This window comes from Podarcis liolepis (genome assembly GCF_965112155.1).
Source record: "Podarcis liolepis genome assembly, chromosome: 7".
Taxonomy (NCBI): domain Eukaryota; kingdom Metazoa; phylum Chordata; class Lepidosauria; order Squamata; family Lacertidae; genus Podarcis; species Podarcis liolepis.
In genome coordinates, this window is record NC_139561.1 from 60,353,959 (window position 1) to 60,380,496 (window position 26,538).

At 47.7% G+C, this 26,538-nt stretch overlaps 2 protein-coding genes and 1 long non-coding RNA gene across 12 annotated transcripts in view; 1 reads left to right on the forward strand and 2 right to left on the reverse strand.

Annotated features, from left to right (window-relative positions):
* HPCAL4 (hippocalcin like 4) overlaps positions 1-8,189 on the reverse strand; it is a 43,379-nt gene extending 35,190 nt beyond the window's left edge. The window contains exon 1 of the mRNA XM_083511705.1: positions 8,046-8,189. The gene's annotated coding sequence lies outside the window, so the exon portion shown is untranslated. The remainder of the gene's footprint in view (positions 1-8,045) is intronic.
* Positions 2,743-25,284, forward strand: LOC310710654 (CYFIP-related Rac1 interactor A-like). Of its 10 annotated transcripts, none has more exons than XM_083511657.1 (13): positions 2,747-3,129; positions 11,009-11,093; positions 14,291-14,371; positions 16,875-16,954; positions 19,015-19,136; positions 19,483-19,588; positions 20,048-20,184; positions 20,496-20,573; positions 21,517-21,633; positions 21,915-21,994; positions 22,582-22,708; positions 23,241-23,311; positions 24,296-25,284. In XM_083511657.1, exons 4-13 carry the CDS (start codon positions 16,882-16,884, stop codon positions 24,357-24,359), a joined length of 975 nt encoding a protein of 324 aa, XP_083367783.1. In that variant the 5' UTR covers positions 2,747-3,129; positions 11,009-11,093; positions 14,291-14,371; positions 16,875-16,881; the 3' UTR covers positions 24,360-25,284. The 10 variants fall into 10 exon arrangements, with proteins under 10 accessions (XP_083367790.1, XP_083367788.1, XP_083367783.1 ...); XM_083511660.1 differs by lacking the exon at positions 2,747-3,129 and adding an exon at positions 3,594-4,036; XM_083511662.1 differs by lacking the exon at positions 16,875-16,954 and having other exon boundaries at positions 2,745-3,129.
* Positions 11,435-13,430, reverse strand: LOC310710706. Its single transcript, XR_014528200.1, has 2 exons — positions 12,152-13,430; positions 11,435-11,734 (listed from the first exon to the last, which is right to left on the reverse strand). It is a non-coding gene; the product is annotated as an uncharacterized lncRNA (long non-coding RNA).
* Positions 25,285-26,538: the final 1,254 nt, after the last annotated feature.

Genomic DNA, 26,538 nt, shown 5'->3' on the forward strand with positions numbered 1-26,538 from the left:
TGGTACCTCAGGTTACATACGCTTCAGGTTACAGACTCCGCTAACCCAGAAATAGTGCTTCAGGTTAAGAACTTTGCTTCAGGATGAGAACAGAAATCATGCTCTGGCGGCACGGCGGCAGAAGGAGGCCCCATTAGCTAAAGTGGTGCTTCAGGTTAAGAACAGTTTCAGGTTAAGTACGGACCTCCGGAACGAATTAAATACTTAACCCGAGGTACCACTGTACTAGCCGCAGTGCCTGGATTCTACCTCCACTGCCAGAGGCAGCATGTCTCTCTGAATACCAGTTGCTGGGAATCACAGGAGGGGAGAGTGCTGCCACCATCAAGTCCTGCTTTTGGGTTTCCCACAGGCATCTGGTGGCCACTGTCAGAACAGGATGCTGGACTAGAGGGGCCTTTTGTCTGATCTGACAGGGCTCTTCTTATGTTCTTATATCTAACCAAATAATTAAAATCAGCACTGGAGCTTCAGCGAGGGAATTCAGGTCCTAGATATCTGCTTTCTCAGCCTGTCAGAGGTATGCCATCTTGCCTCTTCCTCAGAATCTGCAATCTTGGATCCACTCCACTGGCCCTACATCCTACAGTCAGACCCTGTAAGGCTTAGCCCATGCTTCTTTCCGTCCTACCCAGAGAAACGAATTATTCCTCGCTGTGGGGCAACTCATGCGTTCTGCATCGCCAGCTACGTTCAAAGGCGGAGAGAGTAGTAGTGGCTGCTTGTCAGTGCCGATCAGCATCACCTGGGTTGCCACTTGCCTAAGATGAGAGATCTGGTTCAGGAGGCTAATGCATTCATGTCAGGCCCGGAGAAGCAGAAACAGCCCCCTCCCCACCACGTTCCCTCCTCGACCATCGTGCTTTGGGAATGGGGCCAAGACACTTCCCTTTCCCTCTCTGGGCGACAGCAGGCAGCTTTTGTGCCCCAGATTTCCGTGCCCCTCCCTCCTCGTGGCATTTGCAACCCAAATGGATGAGCCAGCAAAACTCCAGCCTCTGCAGATCACCCGGCCTCCTCCTCCTGCTGCCTTCATTCCAAGCGGATGCCCACCACGAGCTGAGCATCCCTAACCGCCTTCAGAGACAGCTGTTGTCATCATCACCAGGGTGTGTCCAGAGGGCTGTTGCTCTAGAGTGCACAGCTGGGAGCCTGGCGGGAGGGAATGCATGCAAGCAATTTAGAAATAGGAGGAAAATGTGGGAGAAGAAAGTAATCTTCTTTCCTCACTTGCATTAAACCAGACCTCAGGATCACCCACTGACACTTAACCACCACCAGGTTCACTGGGCCGGACCTACCATTAAGCAGAGTAATACAGCTGCCTCAGGCGGCATATGCTGCGGGGCAGCAGTGCCAGGGAGATGCTGAGGTGTGCCTTGCCTGCACTACCTTAAATTAACCTTCTGTTCACCCACCTCCTGCTGTAGTGGATGTTGCCCCATCAACAGCGTTGAAATAAGAGCTAACTAGTAATCTAGTAGGCTTCTGTACCTAGATGGGGAGGGAGCATAATCTTGTCTTTTGCTTCAGGCAGCAAAAAGTTTGTGACTGGCTCTGAAGGTTCTAGTCAGGAAGCAGAAGTTATGGAATTGGCTGCCACAGAATAAAGGAATGTTAACAAAGACGTCTTGCAATAGCCTTTACCTAACCTCCAGGTCGGCGTGGCTTATGAGAGTTGCAGTCCAGAACACCTGGAAGGCACCAGGTTGTGCATGGCAATCTGCGGCCTCTGCCGCTACAGATGAGACAAGGTCAAGGACCTTTGACATTGTCTGTTCAATTATTCAGTGACACAAGGGGGGGGGAATCAGGTGGATCTGTTTAAAAATTGTGCCAACAATAATTTTTCATTTTGACAAGGAATTCAGAGCTAGTGAATTCCTAATGATGCTACCCATGGCAGGTGGCAGTGGCATGTGAAGACACTTCTGGACAAGTTTTAATATGTTTAATAGTTACTTTCTGAAGATGTGAATATGTTGGAATTCTTAATCCAGGCCCATCATTGGCTGAGATGGATCTCATAATTATTCCTTTTGTTGGGTCACCTGCAAGGTTTTAATTAAGTTGCTTTTTATTGACTTGTGCTTGATTTTGCTTCATTTCTCACCGCATTTGCTATCTCATGTCCATCTGAACAGGCTCTGGTGGTTTTAAGAACGGAATTAGAAGCTCTGAGACCTAAATGGACCTTCTTTGGTCAGAAGCAACTGAGCTGCAGTTCTTCCCCAAAAATATAAGTAATGAATGAAACACAGGGCTCATCCAGACATCCTTTCGTGCCACACTTTCCAGGCACAGGTCCACACTTTAAAGCTCTGTGTCTCATCATTTTTATTATTTTGACCTGGTGCTTTCCCTGGGAAAACCTGCTCTTTAGTGCTGAATAGGAGAAAATGATAATCTACAGAAGACTGGATTCAGCAGTAAAACATGGGTTTTACTTGGGGAAAGCACTGGGACAAAAAAGAAAACTGTTTGGACATGGAGCTTTAAATCCCAGAGCTGTGCCTAGAAAAACTCAACAACCTGGGCTGCCCCACCCCCAACAAAAATCCTGGCTATGCCCATGGACCCCGAGTGAAACACTGACAACAGGCCACAGATCTGCCTTTAACCAAGATTCTGATCTGGGGTTGTTATGCGTACAGCTCCTGTCTGGGACAGGAGGGACAGGCTGGATGACCTCTTAGGTGCCTTCCAATTCTCCATATCCTGAACCCAGGCTTCCTTTGCCTGACTCTTGAGACTGAGAGAGTGAGAGAGGAAAAGAGGGCCTGGCACAGCAAGGCAAGGGTTAATCTGCCCTGGCTTCCTTGCACTGCAGACGTCACAGATGTTTTAGAAGGAGGGGAGGGGGCCGAGTAGTGGTCTATGGTGGTCTTTGTGATGCATTTTATACTGATAGCAGCAGCTGCACCAGCAAAGCTCCCTTCGTTGGATTGACACACACAGGGAGGGCAGCGCTCCTTCTGCAATCTCTCTCTCTCTCTCTCTCTCTGCAAAGGGGCTACTCTTCCCAGGCACAAGCAAGGATCTGCAGAAGATTGGGAGAAATATTATTGCATCCTCCCCAGCGTGTCTTTCTGAGATCTCTGGCTTTGCCTTGTCGTCCTCGGCAGAAAGGTGGGTGTCTCTTCCATTGGCAAGTGGGGAGGAGGAGGGGTGCGAGGACGGAATCAGACGAACTGAAATAGAGATTTTAATTATTTTTTTTGCAAGAACAAAAGATGCATATGAGCACCTGGTATTTCCAGAGCAGTCCAAAGCAGGATTTCTCATGAATCTTCCTGGCTGGCGGCCGGGGCACCCTTTCTACACAGTGACAGGGAGGGTGGGGGGAAGAACTGCTGAGTTGGGTGGAGGTCAGGGTCTCCCCAGTAGGTTTTCTGAGCTCTCTTTATGCAGGTCGCCACCTGCTCGCCCACTGGCTTTCTATGCTGAAAACCTGGGCACCATCACGCTCCAGAGTTGCACAGCCTCAGCGCTCTGTCCCCGACCCACACCCTGTTTACTGTTGCCGTCGGGCGCTGAGCAAAGACGCTCTGGTCCCCTTCCGTGTCCCATGTGCAGGCAGGGATGGCGCTGGGGTAGCCGCTGCCTTTGGAAGAAAAGCACGCTCCCCATTTTGTGCCGCGCAAGGCCAGGGTCTCGGTCTCCCTCTGATCTGTGAAATGGGTGGAGCGCAGGGAGATGTGCTGTGCCTGTGCCCCTCTCCTGCAAGGCGGCACTCATCGCTGCTTCATCCTTAGCCCCCTGCGGAATTTTCTTTTCCCCCTCCCTGCCTGCAGTCGCAGGAAATGAGATGCCAGCGGCAGCGGCAGCACATGGCTCTCTCTGCCTCTCCTGGGGGGGGGGGGGATTAAAAAATAGCTGGGTCTGCTCAGTGAGATTCTTTTGTGTGTGTTGGCCAAGGAAGGGTATAGCTCCTGGTTGCTGGAACGCAATGGGCTTTTGTCCAGAAGTTCTGCCCATAAATCGGTACCCAGGTGGTCCAAGGTGCTGGTTACCTTGCAAGTGATGCTGCTGACCGGTGAGTGTGTATCGGCAAGGGTGACTATTGCAACCTGGGATAGGGATGGACTTATCAGAGTGTGTCAGCATCTAAATTCACCTGTACAGCTCTGTCTTCCTCCCACTGACATTGGTCCAGACAGAGGTCAAAGTCTCCCGGGATACTGAGCAGATAGATAGAGAGAGTCTATTGTCTATTCTGTAATAATGAATGAAGATTCAGGTTTGGTCTCCCTTGTCAAACTGCACCCCCCCCCAGCACTCTTTACTAGTTCCTAGAAGGGAGACTTCCTCTGAAGTGTGGGGGATAGGCAAGCTGCCTCCATACACTTAGAAGCATTGAGCTGTCCCCTGTTGGAGGCCAGAGGCTGGACCTGGTGGTTGCTAAGGTCCTTTGGATGCTCATGCTCATATGTGCAAAGAGCTTTTCAGGTGCATCTCCCTCACAGCTGGATGAAGGCTACAGGCAACTGCCCCTAGGAATAGGTCGTAACCACTCAATAATTGTTGGATGTCTGGAGTGGATTCTGTTTGGGAGGATAATTATAGATGCTGCAGTGAAATCTACACTATGGGAGCTTCTCTTGGGAGAACTCATTAAGGAAAAAAGGGGGGGAAACAGATTTGCTCAAAATCCAAGGCCTGCCTGGGGTTGATTTAGGTCACTCATTGATGGAACTTGAATGAGTGTGTTCCTTCCACAGCCAGCTTTGTGTCTCCTTTCTCACAACCTCTTGAAGCCTCTGAGTGGTCTCCTCTGTAGTTTCCCCCTCTTCCATTCTTTGTCTGGAAACAAGAGCAGAATCTCAGACTCTGGTCTCCATGCATTTGCTTGATATAGTGAGAAGAACAAGGTGCATGATTTAGGCTTGGTGTTGGCTACATGAGATCTGGGGCACTAGGCGCTTTCCTAGACAAGAAGCAAAATGGCCCCAACAGCATATGCAAAGGATTTTGATGCCCCAATGAGCAAAACCTGATTGCACATCTTGGACCAGAGGAAGCATGTGCTCCTAGATGGAGATGAAGAGGTAGCAGCAAAGGCTGGTCCACAACACATTGGAGGAAAGTGCCAGGCTTTGCTTGGTGGGCCTGGAGTTGGAGCCTTTGCCTCCTGGTATCAAACAAAGTGGAACTCAGGATTCTGAATGAAGGGCTGATTTAATAGAAAAAAAGGAAGCTGCCTTAAACTGGATCCAATCTAGCTCAGTACTGTCCATATTGACTGGCAGTGGATCTCCAGGGTTTAAGGATCCAAGCCACTAATGCCATTTCCCCTCTTCCCAAAGCCAGGTTCCTCCTTCACCCTCGAAGCCAGTCATTCCCCAAAGATGGTTCCCTTCCAAATCCATGCATGGTTAATGATTAGGGATGATGGGAATTGTAGCATCTGGAGGGCACCATCTTGGCTGCTGCCTATGGCACAGGTCAGTCTTCTTCCCCCATCCTGGTGCCCTCCAAATGTTTTGCTGCCCCAATGGGCAAAGGAACGCAGCCAGCACAGCTGCAGAGAGCACCAGGTGCAGGAAGGTGGCGGCTGCAAAGTGTAGGCTTGCCTGATTTGGCTGCAGAGCACGGTGACAGTGAACTGGGAAGGTCTCAGACTGTGAGCAGTCAGTTTGCTCCTCCAACCCACCCCCCTTCCCAAACTACTTAGGTGTGAGCCTGCAGAATTTATTTGCCTCTGGGATGAAACACTCCCTTCCTCCCTGGCAGAGCAGGAAAGGAGAAGCAGAGGGGCGACAAGGCAATGCAAGCCATTCTCCCATCTCAGCGCTGGTTGCCAGAGGCAAGGTGTGTGTGTGTGTGTGTGTGTGTGTGTGTGTGTGTGTGTGTAAAACAGACCAAGAAAATCTGGGTGGCATAAAACCTATGATGTGGTGTGCTTCCAGACAAGGGTTTGTTGTGGGATGTCTGCTCCTCATGCATTCCACCTGACACCATCAGATCAAAATGCCAGCCTGTATCCCCCACCCCATTTAATCCACATTCACCCTTTTGAAGGGAAATCTGATAAGTTTTTTTTAAAACCAAACCAAACCAAAACCATAATCTGTTTCCAGTCACTCATCTGTGATATCTGTGATATCTGAACAATCCATTTACAATATTGTCCCCATCTAGAAGCCCCTGCATGAATTGTGTTCCTCTACCCAACTCTCAGGACAGACTGCTTCCTCCAGAATTTACCTTCCTGGATCAAAACATTTGGTTCTCCTCTCCCAAAGGCTGTCTCCTGCATCTCCTCACCCCTTGCAAAGCCCAGAAGGTATATGGCAAAGTCTAGATAAGGTGGACATAGCGCAGAGTGAAACCAGAAGCAGGGCAAGATCTAGAGCAAGGAAGCAGGTTCCAGGCAGCTGGTCAGAACTGGGTAGTGCAGGTGAAGGGAGACATCCCAAGCAGCACAGAAGGAGACTTCACAAAATCCCCATAGATGGTCCCAGCAAAGGAAGCCACCAAGCATTTACAGGCACAGCAAACTGGCACAGAAGCATGAATTATGGCGGCAATGCATGGGTAGTGTCCATTGCAGGAATCTGATGAACAGGTGAGAGGCTGAGTCAGACTCCTCACCTGAAAGGTCACAGGTGCAACCAGTAGGTCCTACTTTTCACTAGGGAGGCTGTCATGATATCCCTTTCCAAATTCTAGTGAATTCAAGGGGGCACAATACCTTCCACGTTGTCAATCCTGACTCAAAATGGAGCACAGGAAGCTGCCTTACACTGAGTCAGACCAATGCTCCATGTAGTTCAGTAGTGTCTACACTGCCTGGCAGCAGCTCTCCAAATTGTCAGACAGGGTTCTCTCCTAGCCCTAACTGGACATGCGATTGAGGACTGAACCTGGGACCTTCTGCATGCAAAGCAGATGCTTTACCACTGAGCCACATCTCTCCCTGATCAAAGCAATTATCAAAGGCATCCCCATTGGAGAGATCTGGGACCAAGTCACAACACCAGCATGCAGCTCCTGGCTCTGTTTCCCCTTTTCAGATGACAAGAGTGCTCTGAGCATGTGCAAAATGTCTTACCCCTTGGCTTGCTCACATGCACTGGAACTGAGGGCTAGGAAGCCGCATGAGCCCCAGCACCTCTCTCAGAGTACCTTTTACTTCCCTCTCACGTCCAGCTTCCACTCACACCATTTTCTCATGAGCAAGGTTGCCAGTGGGCTCATTTTGCACCATGGAAGCATTTCGGAAGCCCCCCCCCCCAACCTCCTAAAATGAAGTTGGCATAATTAGGAGCACAGAACCATTAACATTTGAGCATGCATAATGCGGGTCTGTGTAGCTCCCCTCCATTTTGTACTGATGCAGGAAATTGAAAAACCAAAGCAAATTTCTATTTTGAAAGCCCTCCTTGTGCCCTTCAGAAGGGGGACCACAAAGGACTCACCAGAGCATGTCTGGCCTTGTGGCACGTTTAAAGACACTCTCCCCCCTCACAAGCCCCTGAAGTCAGTTAAATCACTGTAAACAATGCAAATAATCTGACCATTAGTTTACTTTCACAAGAGACACTGCTTGTGCAGAAGGGAGGGGGAACGAAAGGCAGGCCAAGCCACCAGCCTCAGTGACTGCACCCTGCAGCAGAGGCAGTTTAGGATAGATCTTAAGTCACGTCTAGGGCTAAGTTCACATGGCCAGCTTAAAGCTGTGTGTCCTAGGTGTGCATGCCTTTTTGCATTGTCCACAAGATGTCATCCTTACCCAAGTGTTAGCCTGCATTTTCCCCACCCTCATTCCACACTCTCTGGGCTCACCCACACTTCCCTGGGAAAACCTGATAATTAGCACTGAACTGGAGCAAATGTCGGTTGGGTTTTCTCCAAATTGACATTTGCTCTGATTTAGTACTAAAGAGCAGGTTTTCCAGGGCAAAGCAGCAGGGGAATGGCAAAACTGCTCAGAGCCATGCCTAGAAAGCATGTGACAAGTGGAACACCGCTCAGACCCGTGGACAAGCCCCCTCTTTTTTAAAATTACAAAGAATTGTGAAGAACCTGCAGCCAGGGCTTACCTCCTCATCTACTGGTCTTTGTTACAAGTTTGCTGCTAGGTGCTGAAACTGCAGGGCACACACCTTCAGGAAACGGGAGGCTGAAGAAGACCAGCAGCCTTGCAGAGAAAAAGGAAGTTGCTCGCGTTGCTAATGAATTTCCCAGACTCAGGGAAATGAGAAGAACTGGGAACTTATAAGTAGCAATAGCAGTGGATTGGCCCTCAGTTGTCACCTGATTCCCTGGCCCAGGAGGATTCTGGGACGTTGTTCGTAGCCCCCACTGGAACTACCTCTGGTTCCTTCCTCCAACCCATGGAGCCAGTGCCTGACCTGGTTCAAGCCCCACAGCTCCTGATAGTGGTTGCATAAAATAATGTTACAAAAATGTGTTGGAAGAAGACCTGGCACTACCCTGGGCCTAGCTGTCCTCCCCCCCCCCCAATCAATGAAGGTGGTTTTAAAAAGAAAAGAAGAAGATTTTAATCTGATATTTGCTATGACTTCTATGGATGTTGCCCGCCAGTAACCTTCATCAATGCTACATTACACCAACAAGAGGTCTGGAGTAGAATGTGAAAAGAGAAAGAAATGATCAGGAGTGGACAGCATTGTCTGTGAGCCTAGAAATAAAGCAGTTTGAAAAATGAGACCTGCCTCTGCTCAGTTACTGAAACATGGTGTCAGAAGCAACCAACCCTTGCCACCACCACTTTCTTCAAAAGCTGAAGAAAAGCTCAGGAAAGGCCAGGAAGGACTTAGCTAACTTTCAGCCAGGCTGCAGATAAAGTTCAAGGGTTGAGGTTCATGAAGCAAGTGCTCTGCGGTATGAAACAGACAGTGGAAGCCTTTTTGAACCAGGAAAAATGGGTTTTTGCAGTCAAGGACCTTCAGATGCTGTGAACAGGTCCATCCTGTCTGTGCACACATTGGTACATCCCCATGCATCATCTGGGGATCCTCCAAGGTGGGCCTCGTAGGAACTGCCTTGGAGCAGCTGCTCAGTCTGAGTAGGTCAAGTAGCAGCAAAGAGCTCTTGAGCAGACTAATCAGGAGAGAGATTTAGACACCATTCTGCACACTGCGGGGGGGGGGGGCGTGCACAGAGCAGAAGACAAGCTCATGTACCACAAAGTTGGGTGGCCAGGTGCGTAGGACAGCTCTCTTTTGATACACTTGCCCAGTATCCTTAATTGACCTCTGAAATCCTAGTGGTTTGAATGGTTACAAAAAGTTTGTGAAGTGTGTGTGTTTGTTTGCATAAATATTTGCATATATGTGTGCAGTTTTCTAATGCTCTGTGTTGCTCTGTTGAACTGCTGGGACCCTGGCAAGGTGGCTGGGTTTGTTGCTGGTGATGTTAGCAGCAGCAGTAGCTGTACACATTATCAGGAGAACGGACACCTTTCAGTGCACATAGACAAAGCTCTTGACTTTTTTCTTCAGAAGGACTGCTTGGTGGTCAGAGCTTAACCTCCCACTCGAGCCATGATCTTGCAGGTGGGGAGCTTGATAAAACTCTGCCTCTGTCCTCCAGCACTTCCCAAAGAGAAAGAGAGAGGGCAGGACTTCAAGTGGGTTGCAGAGTGCGTCTCTCCTGCCCTTTCCACAGCTGCTCCCATAGGAGAAGGCTACTGAATCTGGGAACGGGAGGCTCAGGAATCTCAAAGTTCTTCAGAGGAGAAATAGACATGGTTAAGAAAGAGGAAATGGCTGTGCAGTGGTGCTAGCCTGGTAAAGCAAACACAGATCCCAGCCTGGATTGGGCCGGAGTTTACAGCAAGTGGCTTCTTCAAGCATTCACTGTCCGCTACAACATGTTGTGCCCATGTTGTGCTTCCAGAGGCTGAACAGTTGTATGGAAAGTTGCAGCTTGAGTCCACAGTGAACAGTTCCAATGACCTCTTCATAACAGGTGAGGAAAATGTTGCCAGCCAGAAGCAAAGGGGGGTGGGAAGCAGTAGACTGAGGGTGATAATGCACTGAAGTTTGATGGGGGGTGAATTTCACAGCAATTTCCCTGCTAGTTGTTCACATCAACATGGCTTCAATTTGTTTTTGTTTGTGTACACACTAGGGCAAAGCGAGGGGGGGCAGGGATATATTTACCCTATACAAAGTTGTTGGTAAGAGACAAATCAGGATCACCTTAAGGGCTCTGATCAGTGTGAAGGTAGTTTGAGAAACGGCACCAAACAGGAGTCTTTTGTAATACAGGATACATATGCATTTTGGATATTGTTGTGTGAATGTGGATTAAAACCCTGCTCAGCCTTCCTCTTCCCTTGTCCTGTTTTACCTCTAGACATGTGGATATAGACAACAGTGCCTTTCTGAATGCATAAAGACACCTGCTTAGCTAGAGCTGGCTTCAAAACATCAGAGATTAGAGGAATGCTACTGCTGGGAAGGAAATGCCTTTTAGCCTGCTGGAATGGCCAGTGCAGGCCCTTAGGAACAGATAAAAAGACAAGGCCTTGGCCCTTTATACCAAGCCCCTGTGTACCTGCCATTCATCCCAATGGGGCATGTGATGTGGGGGACCTCCTCATGGACTGTATCCAAATAGTAAACTGATAGGTCATGAGGGATGAACCACCATGGCAGAATAACTCCAGGAATGGAAGAAGTACTTCATGCTTCTACTGAATAATGCTTGCCTTGGCCCATGTGGCAATGTGAGGGAATAAAATGACTGTTCTGTGGTCAAAGAGCCACACTGTGGCCTTTGGTCATCACCCTCTCCATTCCTTCTTGTGTGATGCACTTGATGAAGTGAATACTTTCTCTCTCTATCTCTGGCATGCATGCATGGGGTTCAGTTTTCACAATTCCAGGTTTCCACCAAGGACACAGCTTCATTTCAGGCACCTTTGATCAGCAATTTGAAGGCAAATTGCTTAGCTCATGAGAATGGTCTATATCTGAAAGCCTCACTGTGCGTTTTCTCTCCCCCCCCTGCCCCCTTCTCTCTCATGCTGCAGGATTCTCCCAGTTAATGAAGTGTTTTATGAACCCTACAGAAGCCTGCTTCTTGCTGTAGAGGTTACTGAAGCATCACAAACTGAGGTAAAAAATACAGCCCCCTTTGCTGCTTGTGTGATGCAGGGACCTATCCAGTCTTAGAGTTCAGAGGGCGCTGGGCGAGGCCTAGAAAAGCAAGTGTAAAGGCAGGTCTTCCTCTAAACAAGGTGGCAGAATCCTGAGGGAGCGGAGTGCACTGTGCCACATCAGATGGAACATAATATTTTTTTAATAAAAAAAATACTCTTATGTAAAGAACTTGCAATCAAAACATGAGATTTTGGGGGTGCAAATAAGTATTTCTAAAATGTGACAACTCCCCTCCCCCACCTGCATTTTGAAATTTGCAATCTGAAATTATAACCATCCATTCTGCCACATCACAAATTATTTATTTGCAATATTTACAGACCGCCTTTCACCACAGATTGTCACAAAGCGGTTTACGCAAAAATCAGTAAATATATCAGTTTAAGACAAACCAAAATCACAGATGAAAACATAACTTGAATAAATAAATTAACTTGAACAAATACACTTGAATAATGTACAATTATTTAAATACCTGCTGAAATAGAAAGGTCCTTGAGAAGTGTTTGATTGAAGTCCAGTAGAGAAGGGGTCTGTCAGATCTCAATTAGTGGGTAGTTCTAGAGAATCAGGCCCACAATATGGACTGCCTGGCTCTTAGGAGACACAAGCCATGCATATCTGAGTCACAAGTGGTGCTAAGTTCTTCTTTAATGCTAGGGGCTGCCTCCCCTTCTCACTCCACTTGCCAACTCCACCTGCCCCTTTGCCAACAGACCTTTCCCCACACTTGACCCCCCCTCGCTTTACATCTCACCCATGCCCTTGCCTGTGCCCTCTCACAGCTCACTCTGCACACCCTCACCCCAGGCCCCACCACCTTTTAAAGGAGAGTGAAGTGCTTCACAGAGCAGCTTGCTAAACTGCTGTGTGAAGTGTTTCCTGTCCTCCATTAAACCTTGCTGCAGGCCCATTGGTTGGTGTAGCTGTCTATTGGCAAGCCACGCAAACTCCAGAGCATGACAGCACTTTACATTTCTATGTATATAGACAGATAAAGCAAGGATACTCACTTTGTAGGCCCAAAACAAGTGGCTTTTTACCCACAAGCTGGCTAACACAGGAAAATGAAAGTAACCACAAGAAGAAACTGAAGGACTGAGTCTTAGCTCCAACCCATAATAACTGGAAACAATATTTAACTCTGTAATTACAAAATACTACATTGGGTTGCTAGCAGTGATTCCCTCAAAGACCTCCACGATCAAGGAAAGATATAACTCTTTTAAGTGTCCTGGGCCCAATTTGTTAAGGGTCTTGTAAATTAACACCATAACCTTTAACTTGGTCTGGTAGCATATGGGCAACCAGTGCAAGCTTTTAAGCACCGGAGTTATGTGCTGGCAATAGTCTGTCTCCATTAACAGTCTAGCTGCAGCATTTTTCACCAGCTGGAGCTTCCAGACAAGGCCCAAGGGCAGCCCCACATTGGGTGTATTGCAGTCATCAAGTCTTTACTGCTTCATTCGCTGTATGGTTAGGTCATTCATTGGTGCACAGTAGCAAGGAAGCAGAGAGCAGAGAGCCAATCAGGAGGACAGGTCATTGACCAAGAGGCTCACTGTTTATCCAAAGTGCAACAGACCCTTCTCCCAGTCCCAGTCCCAGGCCGGTCTTGATCGATGACTGCCAGGCTCAACTCACATGAAGTCACAAGGAACTGAAAAGGGTCGCTGTTGTTAATGATGCCAAGAAAGGCTTCACATCACCCTGTACAGTGTCAGGGATAGACCTTGTTGGGCACTTGCCAAGGCCCACACGCTTGCAGGGAGAGCCACTGCAACTCTCTGGAGACTCTTAGCCCTGCTGCAACTCCTCTTTGCTGTCACCTGCCTCCTCTGAGCATGCAAGCAGCAGCAGCAACAGCACCCTCAGTGTGCCTTGTGCTTTCCCTCTGGGTGATTGTATGGATTGGGCCTGGAAAGAGAGGACAAAGTGAGCAGGCAGACATGCTGTGGAGGAGAGGGCCCACTGAAAGTGCCTTACCCGAAACCTAGAGCTGCCCCAGTAGAGAGCTTTAGGAGAGCAAACTGGACTAGTGGGTGGCTACTGCCAGGATCAGATTATGGTAATTCCTTGGCAACGAGTGCCCATTCATACCCTAGTCAAGGGGTGGGGAAATCTGTAGCCCACCATATGTTGTTGGATTTCAACTCCCATCAGCCCTAGCCAGCATGGCCAATGGCCAGGGATGATGGGAGTCGTAGTCCAGCAAAGATGTCTATGGCCACAGGCTCCCCAGCCCTGCTGTAGGCATTGCGTGGTGGAACTGAAGCTGCTGAGGTACGGTTGTTCTGCTGCTGAGCTGGGAGGAAGGGGAAGTCCAGTGGAGGCTGAGGGCTCTGGAAGCACGCAGAAAGCTCTCACAGGAAGTCTGAGGTGCAGCACAGCACACTCTGCTTCCCTCTGGGAGTCCAAAATAGAAAATATAGAAGTGGTTGTGGGATTTCCACACAGACAAGGCTGCAATGAGATATACAGACAGAGCTGAGCTGCCTGCAGCAGCAACAACAGTGACACGTGCCCTCTTCACTCACTCAAGCCCTTCAGAGAGGACCTGTTTGAGGACGGAGGGCTCTCTCTGAAGCAGGTAAGCTGGGAGGTCCTGCTTTCCCAAGGGTGCTGTGGGCGGGATGGTTTAGGAAGGAGAAAGGTGGTGGTGAGAAGCATTGAGGAGGAGGAGGGTCTACACTGGGCCAAAAAGGGGCTATAGACAGGGACCCCATTGGAAAAGGGGCTCTCAGTAAACACCTTTAACTGAAACACCCATTTCTGAATTTTGTACCATATATCTACATGGCGGAAGTGGTGCTGCTGCCACCCACCTTAGAACAGGCCGTGTGACCCAATCGTGGGCTCCGACCCCCCAACTGAAGACCAGTGTTTCTGAGTAGGGGAAGCCAGTGTGGTGCCCTCCAGAAGTTCCCGCACTCCCAGTTCCCACCCTCACTGACCATTGGCTATGGGGGCTGCTGGGAGTTGGAGTTCCACACCTGGAAGGTACCACATGAGCTGCTCCTTCTCCTCTAGAGGAACTCTGTGCTCAGAGGGGCTTTCTTGCAGCCTTTCTCTTCCTCTCTCTCTCAATCTCTCTTTCTTTCTCTCTACCTCGGTTGTTTTCTTCCATCTTCTGTTCTGTTTCTCCCGCTCAGGTCTGCTGGCCATGGGCAACCTGATAAAGGTATTGGGCAAAGATTTAGAAAACTGTCCTCATTTTTTCCTGGATTTTGAAAGTAAGTCCCATGCGCAAAGGAGGGACGGGGGTGGTGTCTGTGATTACTGGCAGAAGGAGTTGCTGTTCTCCACAAATTTTGGGGGTCACACTTTACTATATAAATATTTGAGGTGGTGCCAATATACTTTTTTTAAAAAAGAAGAAGACTTTGTTGGGAAGCAGCAGGCAGTGACAAGCAGACACTGTAACAGACTGGGCATAACTACACTACAGATTTGCAATTTAGCAATTTAGCTGCCATGGCTGCTCCCAGAGAATCCTGGGAACTGCCCCCCCCAGCTGTCTTAGCTGAAATGCAAAGTGAATGGGGTGGAAACTGGTTTGAGGGAAGATGCATCAAACCACAGTCTTTCACAGGAAACTTCAGAATAGATATGGATTGTGACTAACATTATGTGTACACAGCTTCAAACACCAGCAGTGGGAGCGCACTAGGGCCAGAGTAGACAGTTATGTGTACACAGCCTAAGAAGAACTTTAACCTTGCAAAAATGGCACTTAGGAAGAGAATATTAATACATTATTATTATTATTATTATTATTATTATTATTATTATTATTATATGCATAGAAAGTTAAGTTGCACTTTTCCTGTTAAAAGCAATAGGATGAATATTAGTTGTGACCAGCCCATCCAACATCCAACATGCCCTGGTGTTCCCAGTCAGGTGTGGTAACTAAAGTGTGAGCTGAGAACTGGGCAGTCCCTCCTTCAAATCATGTTCACCGCACTCAGACCACTATTTATTGGTATTGGAATTTCCATCTGTAATATGTGGATATTAATTTATCTGAAAGAGACAGTTAAAGGAATACTGTGAAAGTGTATCTGAATCACTCTTGAGTACTTAGAATGATATATTAAGTATTATTGTTTCCAAGAGGAGTTGGAAAGAAATATCTTTCTCTGTCTGAGGGCCAATTTCCACAACTTTTCAAACATGTGCCAAGTGTTTTACAGTTGACTGTCTTCACAATATTTCTTTCTTCAGAAGAAATTCATAGACTAACTAATAATAATTAAAATCTTTAAGTGGTACAGTGGTACCTCGGGTTAAGTACTTAATTTGTTCCGGAGGTCCGTACTTAACCTGAAACTGTTCTTAACCTGAAGCACCACTTTAGCTAATGGGGCCTCCTGCTGCTGCCGCGCCGCTGGAGCCCGATTTCTGTTCTTATCCTGAAGCAAAGTTCTTAACCTGAAGCACTATTTCTGGGTTAGCGGAGTGTGTAACCTGAAGCGTATGTAACCTGAAGCGTATGTAACCCGAGGTACCACTGTATACATAAAATAATATAAAATAATTATCAATAACACAGAAACAAAACCAGCAGCATTTTAAAAACAATACACCTGCAAGGAATGCCAGGGTTTGATAGACTTATCAAAAACTACTCAAGGAACTTCATAGCCAAGGAGAGATTTGGGGCTTGAACTCATGGGTCTAATCCCCAAACTCTAGGGTCAGTGACATCTTGGACTCATCAAAGAGGGAAAAGAAAAGGCAGCCTCTGATCTGGGCAGCAGCAAACCATTTCATGCCAGCTGTTCTTATGCCCTTTCTGTGCTCCCAACCTGTGCCCTCCAGATGTTTTGGTCTACAACTCCCATTGGCCCCAGCAGCATATCTGTATGATACTGGGGCTGATGAGAATTGGAGTCCAAATCATCTGGAGAACGCCAGGTTGGGGAAAGCTGTTGCAGGGCTTTGTCTGTGGTTCCCTTTCCAAAGAGGTAAGGACTGATTCACAAATGCCCTGCAGCATTTCTGGCCTGTTGCTATGGCCACCAAGACACTTGTGCCAATGTGTGGGCTGAACGAAGGCCTGGTGGCTAAATGGAGTCCCTATGTGGGCAAATGCTTTGGCTGCCATCATAAATTCACCCTTTGGTGAGACTCTCCCAAACTTGCCAGGCATAGGTCCTGTTGAACAACCAAGCTCCCCTTAGCCCCCAAATCTGGTTGGAGAACAGTGACTCTTGTCCTCCTCTGTTCCTTATCATTGGTCTTCCTCCCCATCAGTCAATGCACATCTCCATTCAGGGGCAGGAAGAGGTGGGGTGGGCCTCTCTATACTCAAACGTGGACCACCAACAGCTGTTTATTTTCTTCCCCTCTAGTCTAGCCTTCGCCAGCCTGGTTCTCTTCAGGTGTTTTGGGCTACTACTCCATTGGGCTGATGGGAGTTGTAGTCCAAGTACACCAGGAAAGAACCAGGCTGGCAGAGACTGGTCCAATTAATTGAGAACTGACTAAAACATATCTCTGAATGCTACAAAGTTTGTGGGCATGTTCACCTCATCACCAAGCACTTGCAGCCAAATAAGCCGTAATGTCTGGTTAGTGGTCCTATTTGAATGTAGAAATTGTTTGCTGAATGACTCTTCCTGCCACCCAGAAAGGGGCACCTTTCCCAGTGACATTCTCCCACAGACCTCTCCTTCCTTCCCCACCTCACTACCCATCATGCTTTTCTCCCTCTTGTCTCTTCTCTTGCAGGTAGCACATGGGGAACCTTCTTAAAGTGTTGACTTATAACGAGCTTGACCAAGGCCCTAATTTTTTCCTTGACTTTGAACGTGAGAAGGGATTTTTTTATTTTTTTGCCTTTGTTTTCATTCATGACTTTCTTTCATTGATTTAATTCATGATTAAAATTGATTTATTTCGTTTTGTGTGGAGGTGTAGAGGCAAGGGCTTGTATCCTCAGGGCAGTTTCTTGTGGATTCAGCGCTGCTCAGACATACAAATGGTTTTTTTGCAGCATCCACACAATGTTGACCTCACCAAAATGCCATCCCATATCCCTATCCAGATTTGCCACTTCCACAAGTTATTTACTTACCAGATTTCTCATGGAAATGGTAAAAAACAAAACAAAAATTCCATATTAAAAAGGAGAATAATATGGGACAGTATTTTTGTGAGGTGGGTGTCATGTGGATGCTGCAAAAACATTACTGAATGAGCAGCACCGAGTCAGCAATAAACTGCCATGTGGAATTCCCCAAGAAGCTTCAGGGTGAGATCTAGAGAGGCAGAGGAGGGAATCAGCAACCAGACAAGATAATGGCTGCTGGGCTATGCACAGCAGAAATATGCTTCTGTTGCAGGTGCAATGCCTTCTTTCTGGCAAGATGATAATTATATAGCAGTGGGAAAGGGCAGTAGCCAATCACACTGAGAGCAAAGGAGGTGGGGCAAGGGAAGAGATTGGTGGACCTTCTCAGAAACCTGGATAGTGGACAGTTGTTTTCTGAAGAGGAGGGTGATGGGCCAGAAAGTAAGGCTTCTCCTCCAGCAAAGCGCTCAGAAGCTCCCACATTTGGAGATGTCCTACAGGCAGCAGTCTGCATCTCCTCCAGAGTGACGGCCTGACTGCAGCCACATTTCCAGGATTTGTTAGAGTTGTGCTAGCATCTCAGCGAAGAGGCATTTAGCAGCCCTGCGGTGTCCAGACAGCATTGCCAAACAATTAATTTTTGGGGTTCGAATGGCACATTGCCACACCTCCTCACAAGCAGACGCCAGCCTGGATCTGGACTGCTGTAGGTGTGCTCTGTGTGCCTGACCCACTCCCACTTCTTAAGCTCCCATAGGGTGTGGATGAGACCTGCTGGGCCCTAGGACTGCTGAAGGTATGCAGTCTGGGGAGAGAGGCATGGAAGACGAGTTAGCGCTAGATAAGGCAGGCAGGCCAACAGTCCTGGAGCCCTGCTTTGGGGAGGAGAGTGGTGGGCAGCTCACTGCCTAGGATGCCATTGGCTTAGTGCCTCCTAGAGTTTTGTTTTTTATACTTTGTGGTTTCTTTTTGGTCCTCCTGTATATTTATTTTCTAATATTTTCCCGGTACAACTAAGGGCCAAAGGTCTGTGGCAGCCCTCCCCAGCTTGTCACCCTCAAGATATTTTGGACTACAGTTCCCATCAGCCCCAGCCAGCATGGTTGCATGAGTCAGGGTTCGTCCATATTTACGTTTGTCCTGTGCCTAGGAAGCACATGTCTGGGAGGTTTTCTGCTTCTCCCATGCTTTCTAGGCACACGTCCAAGTGGTTTTCAGTTTGCTTGGCCGTTTTCTTTGGGGAAACCCACTCTTTAACCACTAAATCAGAGCAATCTGATTTAGCAATCTGTGGAAAACCCAGTTGACATTTGTGGATGAGCCCTCGCTGAGGCTCATAGGAGCTGTAATCCAAAATGTCTGGAGGGCTAGAGATGGTAAGGATGGTATGTGGGCTTCCCAGAGAAAGACATGCAAGAGAGGGGCTCTGTCTCAGCTCACAGGCTGGGCCATGGCTTCCCAGTGCTCTTTGGGGGCAGCCCAAGACCTCATCCCCTCCCCAGGCGGTTGCACAACGTGACCTGGGTACACCCGACAAGCCTTGCCCATGATGCCAAGGGGTTTGGGGGGAGGCAGAACTCTCTGGCTGCAAATAACTACTCCCCTGGTCCCCCTGACATTCCTTAGGTTGCCCCCCCCCAACCCCTGACCAGGCCGAGGGAGCTCTTGGATCCCCTCATTCCAAGCAAGCCATCCCAATGTCCCTCCCTCCCGTCCCCCTGGGGCTGGGCTGAGAAAGTGTCCTGCAGCACGAGTGTCCTGACCTCTCCCTTTCTCTCTGGGTGGGGTTCGCTGCAGATGCACAGCCCACAGAAGCCGAGACAGCTGTGTGGAACCAGGTGAACGCTGTCCTAGAGGAGGCGCAGACCATTCTGGCGGAACTGCAGTCCTACACCGGAGCTGGGCAAGAGATCAGAGAGGTACTAGGAAGAGCCTGCTGGATCAGGCCAGTGGCCCACCCAGCCCACAGTGGCCAACCAGATTATTCAGTGGGAAACCAGCAAGCGAACAAGAGTGCTCTCCCCTCCTGTGGCTTTCAGCAGCTAGTATTTAGAAGCATTGCTGCCTCGGACTGTGGAGGGCAGAGCATAACCGTCATGGTATGACCTGAGCCCTTCCCAAAGCTGACCTCCACATTCCAGAGCTAGGAGCAATGCTAGCAAGTGGTCTGGATTCCCCCCCCCCTCTCCCCACAAAGATTTTTGTACTTTTGCAAAGCTAACATTTCAGGAAGAAAACTTAGCATCTTGTGTTACTTTATCACAGGCCATCCAAAACCCCAGTGACTTGCAGCTCCAAGAAAAGGCATGGAACGCCGTGTGTCCCCTTGTGGCAAAGCTGAAGCGTTTCTATGAGTTTTCCCTTAGACTTGGTAAGTGCCCTCCCGCATCCTAGCAAAAGGGGGTGTTCTCTCATTTTCTCATTCTTCTCATCTTCAGTCCAGTTTGATGCACTTCCACATTAATTTGCAAACCTCTTTTTAAAAAAACCCATAAGGAAACAGTGGCACATGAAAATGTCTTTCCTCCTAATATCTGGGTACATGACTTCGTTTAGCATATACATTTTTAAGAGGCAATTTGTCCCTAATACAATGCATTTCTTTATGGTGATTTCACGAAAATACTTGCTTCTGCATGCCCTTCTCATTACTATAAACGTTTTTGGTGTGAATTTTCAAAGGAGAAGCTGTGCTTTGGTTCCAGAAGCAGAGCTTTGGCAGGTTCACATTAAAATGTAAATTGCACTAATCCTGCAAGCTGTGCAGGGATTGGCCTGGTGAGGGGGCTGCTGCCTAACTTAACCATCTCCCTCCTCCTGTCTCTCCCAGAGAATGCCTTGCGGAGCTTGCTGGAAGCTCTCACCAGCCCACCTTACGCCCCGACTCAGCACCTGGAGAGGGAACAGGCTCTCGCCAAACAGTTTGCAGAAATCTTACACTTCACCCTCAGTTTTGACGAGCTCAAGGTATGTGTGGGAGGAGCAGCCACCAACAGTGGTTGGTCCAGCGGCAGCAGGGAATATGATCTGAGCATAATAACAAGTAAAAAACCTCTCACAGGGGCTTCTGACTGTTGCTCCTGTGGAACAATATTAGGCACTTTGCACTACCCACTCTTGATGGTTGGCACAGGTGCAGATGTAGCCTGCAAAACACACACCTACACCCACACCCACCCACACCATCACCATCCCTTTGCCTCCCATATGTGGAGAAAAGTCTTCTGCTTCAACTTCTCCATCACCCCTGAATGAAGTCTCCCTTCTCTGTCTCCCAGATGACCAACCCTGCCATCCAGAATGATTTTAGCTACTATAGAAGAACCATCAGTCGAAACCGGATCAACAACCTCCAGGTAAGGAACGGTTTATTCCTTTCGCTGGGAGGCAGAGTAAAAATCCAGGCTGGGCAAAATGAATGGAAATTCTAATGGCAAAGAAATGGTGGGAACTCGAAGCTGCCATGCAAGTGGAAATGTGCAGAGATGCCAGAGCAAACAGAGTATGTTCACTTGAGAGCCAGGGCTCACCTGCACTTCCTCTTGACCCATATTTTGATTGCCTTGTGTACTGATTAATTCCCTCAGGTCCAAGAGCTTTTCTTGTTCTTCCATGGCTGTACCTCGCAAAAATCCAAACTTACCTGCTGAACTGAAGCTCAATTAAGCAAAATCACTCTGGATTTTCTGCATATCCGATTCAGCAGGCAAGATCGGATTTTCGCAAGACACAGTGAGAAAAGCCCTCAGATCTGGGAGAATTAATCAGCACACAACACAATCAAATTAGGGGTCAGGCAAAAGTGTGGATGAGCTCTGTCAAGAAAAACAATAATGGAAAGCCAAGTGGGAGGGGGAATGGAACGGAATGACTGGAAAAGGAGAGAGACATAGATGTAAAAAGAGTAAAATGAACTATCTCGTCTGGATAGGTGGTTTCCTGTTTCACACTGATAAGTTATTTTTAAATGTCCCCAGGGATGGAAATGAGAGCTGTCCGTAGAAATAAACATAGAAATTAAACATTTTAAGGTAGCTGGGGTTGGGCAACGTGGTGCCCACCCTCTACCACCAACACACACACACACACACACACACACACACACACACACACACACACACAAAAGTAACAACAGAAACAACCTAGTAAGGACTGAGCATGCCCAGTGGGCATGGAATGTTGGCTGATTTTGGTGGGAAGGCGATGAAAAACTGATGGAGTAGAGTGGCTGGGACCTTAAACAGAAGCCCTCCATGCCGTAACGTTTTGCTGCACCTGATCTCCATTCCTGCCCTGCAGTTAGACGCTGAGAGTGAGGTGAACAACGAAATGGCCAACCGGATGTCCCTCTTCTACGCAGAGGCCACTCCGATGCTGAAGACTCTCAGCAATGCCACGACCAAATTTGTTTCAGAGGTAAGTGATGCTTCTCAAGGCACAGAGAAGACAGAGGCAAGAGTTGCCAAGACCACCTTAACATGACAGCCTGCTGCAAAGTCCAGGCTTGCTTGGTTGTTCATGCAAGGTTAACACTGCACACTGGCTAGTGCATTGAGGGGCAGAATCCACCCCAAGGAATCTGTGCTGTGGTGGCACAGGGACTGGGGCTGCCTCTCTCCCTTCAGATATTCAGCTTGCTCTCTCCCTGGGGAGGAAGAGCAGGGGGTAATCAGCATGCAAACTGGGTCTCCTTTCAGAACAAAACTCTTCCCATTGAGGACACGACTGACTGTTTGAGCACCATGGCCTGTGTCTGCCGGGTGATGCTGGAAACGCCGTGAGTACAATGCCCTACATGATTATAGGCCCCAAAGGCTGAGCAAAGTGGCCTTCAGGGTTGCACACATACAGCAGAGTCTAAAAAGCCACACAATTGACAATTGCAATTAAAACCCGACTAAACTGAGACCCCATGTTAAAAATATGGGGTCACTCAGAAACTACAATTAATCCAGAATGTGGCTGCTAGACTGGGGACTGGGAGTGGCCGCCGGGACCACATTTATTATTATCATTATTATCAAATGAATGATAGGGCCACCGTACAATGGGATTGGTCAGCCTTCTACATGCCGCAAAGCAACTTACATGGTGAGCCTCTTTAGGGAGGGAATTCCACATCAGAGGGGCAAATATTGCAAAGGCCCTGTTCCTGGTCACCAGCATTTTGATCTCTGGACCAGGCATCTGTAGCAAGCCCCCACCCACTAGATGACTTTGAGGGACCCACATCTTTTTAGAGTCTTTAGACTGTGTTTAGCAGTTCCATGCTATGAGCACCCCAGGAAAGCTGGGAAGGAAATATGGGGCATGGCAGCTGGTCCAAGGAGGCTTGTTCATGAACCTCTTTCTTGTTTGCAACAGGGAATACCGGAGCCGCTTCACCAACACCGAAACTCTCCTTTTCTGCATGCGGGTGATGGTGGGGGTCATCATTCTTTATGACCATGTCCATCCTGTGGGGGCTTTCGCCAAGACCTCCAAAATTGACGTGAGTGACATTTCTCTCTTCATATAGAAACATCAATCAGAGAAACTCAAGGAGCTGACAAGCCAGCCTTTGATGACCTTGACCTTCTTGATGTTTTGGACTACAACTCAGCAGCCTCAGAATAATATAGCCTCAACGACTGGGGCTGATGGATGTTGTAGTGCAAAACCCCTGGCGGGCACCAGGTAGGGGAAGGCTGGAGCCTCCAGTGTTTTTAGTGACAATTGATCCTCAATTAGCTTTTAAAGGGAAGGAGGAGCAAAGATCCATAGGAGCAACCAAGCATCAGAAGAGCCATGCTGGGTGGGACTTTCCATTCCAGTCTAAATGCGGGGTTTTCCCCCTCTCTTGCTGCACCTCCCATATCCACATGTTCTGGAAGACCCTATTTTGCCTTTCTCAAATCTCGTGAATCTGCTCACAGACAAAGGGACTGCTGTCAGTATAAGTGGGTGCACTTTTCCAACATTTTCCCCCTTTGAAATTTGACTAACAAGGTTTTTTTCCCCTTTTTCTTTTTTAATGCTGGTAGATGAAAGGATGTATCAAGGTCTTGAAAGACCAGCCTTCCAACAGCACAGAAGGCCTTCTGAATGCACTGAGGTAAGGCAGCCCAAGAGGCACCTTTGAGGAAATGGGCTTTGGCAGCCAGAAAAGGTCTGCTGCAGCTCTCAGAAAAGAGCTGCAAGCGCATGCACACATGCACACGCGCGCGCACACACACACACACCTTGCACAAGCACCAGGATTGCACTGGGATGACTTTGGCAGCCTAGGCAGGTGCTGGAGATGAAGATAGATAGCATGGAAGGATTTTCAGAAACTGAAATTGGTTTTGCAGACATGAGCAGTTCTTATTGAAGGAGTGCTGTGGCAGGAACTGGAGAAGTTGACTGTTACTAAATGACCATTGACCTGGCTTCACAGAAGGAACTCCCTCGTGCATTGCCCTCACATCACAATTATCCTGTGGGGCAGACCATCATTCCCATTTTACAGCTGGGGAGTTGAAGCCAGCAGCCCTTCTAGTGTTCATCGCACAGGAAGGGCTGGCCTGAATCCTGGATTCCAAACTAGCTCATGCTCACCAGCCAGTGCTTTGGTATCAAGGGAGCTGCAGTTTCTCAGACCACTCAGACCACTGTATGCTGTTCAGGACACTGCATCTTCCCTGTCCCCAACAACTGGCACTTTAATTGCTTTGGCCAGCATCACAGAAACCTACCTTTTAGTCCAGGCGTGGGCAGCCTTTGGCCATCCAGATGTTGATGGACTACAGCTACCATCATCCCTGACTATTGGCTATATTGACTGGGCCTGGTGGGAGTTGATGTCCAACAGCACCTGGAGGTTAAGCTATTGGCTACACCTGGGCATTCAGGTTCCTACCCTCTACTCACTGGCAAACTCCCCCTATACCCACGCTTCCTTTCTGCCAAACTAGTCCCTACTAAGAAATCCCACATTTTTACCTTTGATCAGGGGCTTAGACGTGCATTGCACCTGTTCCCACAGCGGCCAGCACAATTGGCTTCTTTTCTCTACAACTGGTGTGCCCTTTCCCACTACCTCCCTTCTTCTTCCTAGGTACACCACCCGGCACCTCAATGATGACACCACATCCAAGCAGATCCGGGCCTTGCTGCAATGAGCACCCCCTGCAGTCGAGAGGTGGGTGGCATTCACCAGAGACCCAAGAAGGGGATTTCTCCATGGAACCTTCAGCAGAAATTTTAATGTTGACATATTGCTATAAATAACCATTGGCCATCATATTCGTCATTTTGTAAAAGAAGAAGAAGAAGAAGAAGAAGAAGAAGAAGAAGAAGAAGAAGAAGAAGAAGAAGAAAGAAGGGGGGAGATTTTAAATAAATATATATATATATAAACAAATAAATATATATATATATATGCGCACACACACATACATACACACACACACACATATATATAAAATTATGAGAGATAATCCTTCCAGCTCAGTGCCAATCTGTCCCATCTCCCAAGACACTCCATGTTCAACTCTGGCAGAAGTGCAGCTTTGCCAGAGAAGTGCCATGTTGGCAAGGCCGCTCCTCTTCACTGTTCCAGTCCCAGTCCCACCCATGTTGATGTGACATGTGTAGTTCTCAGCCCTGAAAGGCTGACATCAAGTCTGACCAAGCTTCAGGAGGGACAAAGGGGGCAGGGTTTGGCCCAAGCTGGTAAGAGGTTGAACCACCATCTTGGAACCAGGTGGGTGGTCTGTTCCTAAACTCTTGAGAGGTCCAGAGATGGATCTCCTGAACTAGCCCAGACTCCAGAGGAGGGTGGGGGGCTAAGTGAGAAAGACGGAGAGATGTTCTCCTGTTTAAGATGTAAATAATGTGTCTGGAAAATGACTGTTGATCAGGAATGACTAGGATGATTGATACAGGATGATGATGATGGTGGACATCATCATTAAAATCTTCAACACTGATTCCATTCAAAATGGCTCAGTCACACCTTTTAGATTTTTAATATAAACAATTAAAATCCACTCACCTGTTATTTTGTACATTTTTGTGTCAAATAAAATAAAAAGAAAAAAATAATCTGTTGTGTGAGAGACTTGTCTGGTTGTCTGTTTTGCTATGTTGGCAAAATGCACATGCTCAGAGGGGTCCCTTTTTATTATTATTTCATGTTCCAAACAAGGCTTGGGCAAAGGTGATCAAAAGTGAGATTTGTGTGCATGTGCGCACAAACACATTATTCAGACATGTTTGTCAGGAGTAGGGAGTAATCTAAGTGGATAGGGAGAAGAAAGTGACAAGATGTAAAGTGGTTGTGTAATCTGACCCACAGATCTGAGCACAAAAGCCACATTCTTTCCTTTATCCAAAATAATACCACAACAGAAAAAAGGGTTCACATCAATATATTATACATAATCAAAATATTGTCAGTACTTAAATCAAGCCTTAATAGCTCATGTAGCTGGGCAATGTATGGGCATACACACACACCTGAATAAGATTAAAAATGTAGATGTGTTTCGATATTATCTTCACCATCTGCTATTACAAATCAGGAAACTCATCCTTCAGAGTTTTCAGAGCACGGTCCACATTTCATTAATTTCTGACACTTGATTAAAAAACAAAACAGTATTACTGGTTCCTTTGTTGACTAGTGGGTTTAGCATCTCAAGGCCATTCACCTCTTTCAATGCCCATCATGGTCTATGAATGGCTTTAAAGACCTCTTTTCACCCACTGATAAATAACAAGATTGTGCTCGCCAGATGTTCTGCTGTGCTGGCTGGGACAACAGGGGTTGTAGTTCAAAGCATGTGGAAGGTACCTGGTTGGGGGAGGCTACATGAGACTACTGGACTGTGAATAAAAAAGTAACTTATTTGTTGTTTTAAGCTAGAGCCACAACTTGAGGGAGGGGAAACTCTGGATTTCCAAATGCTTCCTCTGGATACAAAACACACAGCCACATTGTTCCACTGACACTAGATTTATGTCAATAAAGAGTGACAATATTTTGGTAATACTGGTTGATGATAAATTTTCTTCTAGCTAAAGCTCAATCACACTGAATCCGATCAAAATCAACTGGGCTCCATTAGCCACAGCCACTAACTGACATCCCATTGTTATCCAGGGCACAAGGGCAACACGCTTCCCCTGCCTTGAGGTCTATTTATTTATTTATTGAAAAGTTTCTATACTGCTTTTCATTTACAGAAAGAAATGCCAAAGTAATTGACACAATAACAAAGCAACAAAGGGTTACAGTCAACTAACTTTTATTCAGAGCAGACCCGGTGAAATCAACAGGTCCAAGTTATGCATGGC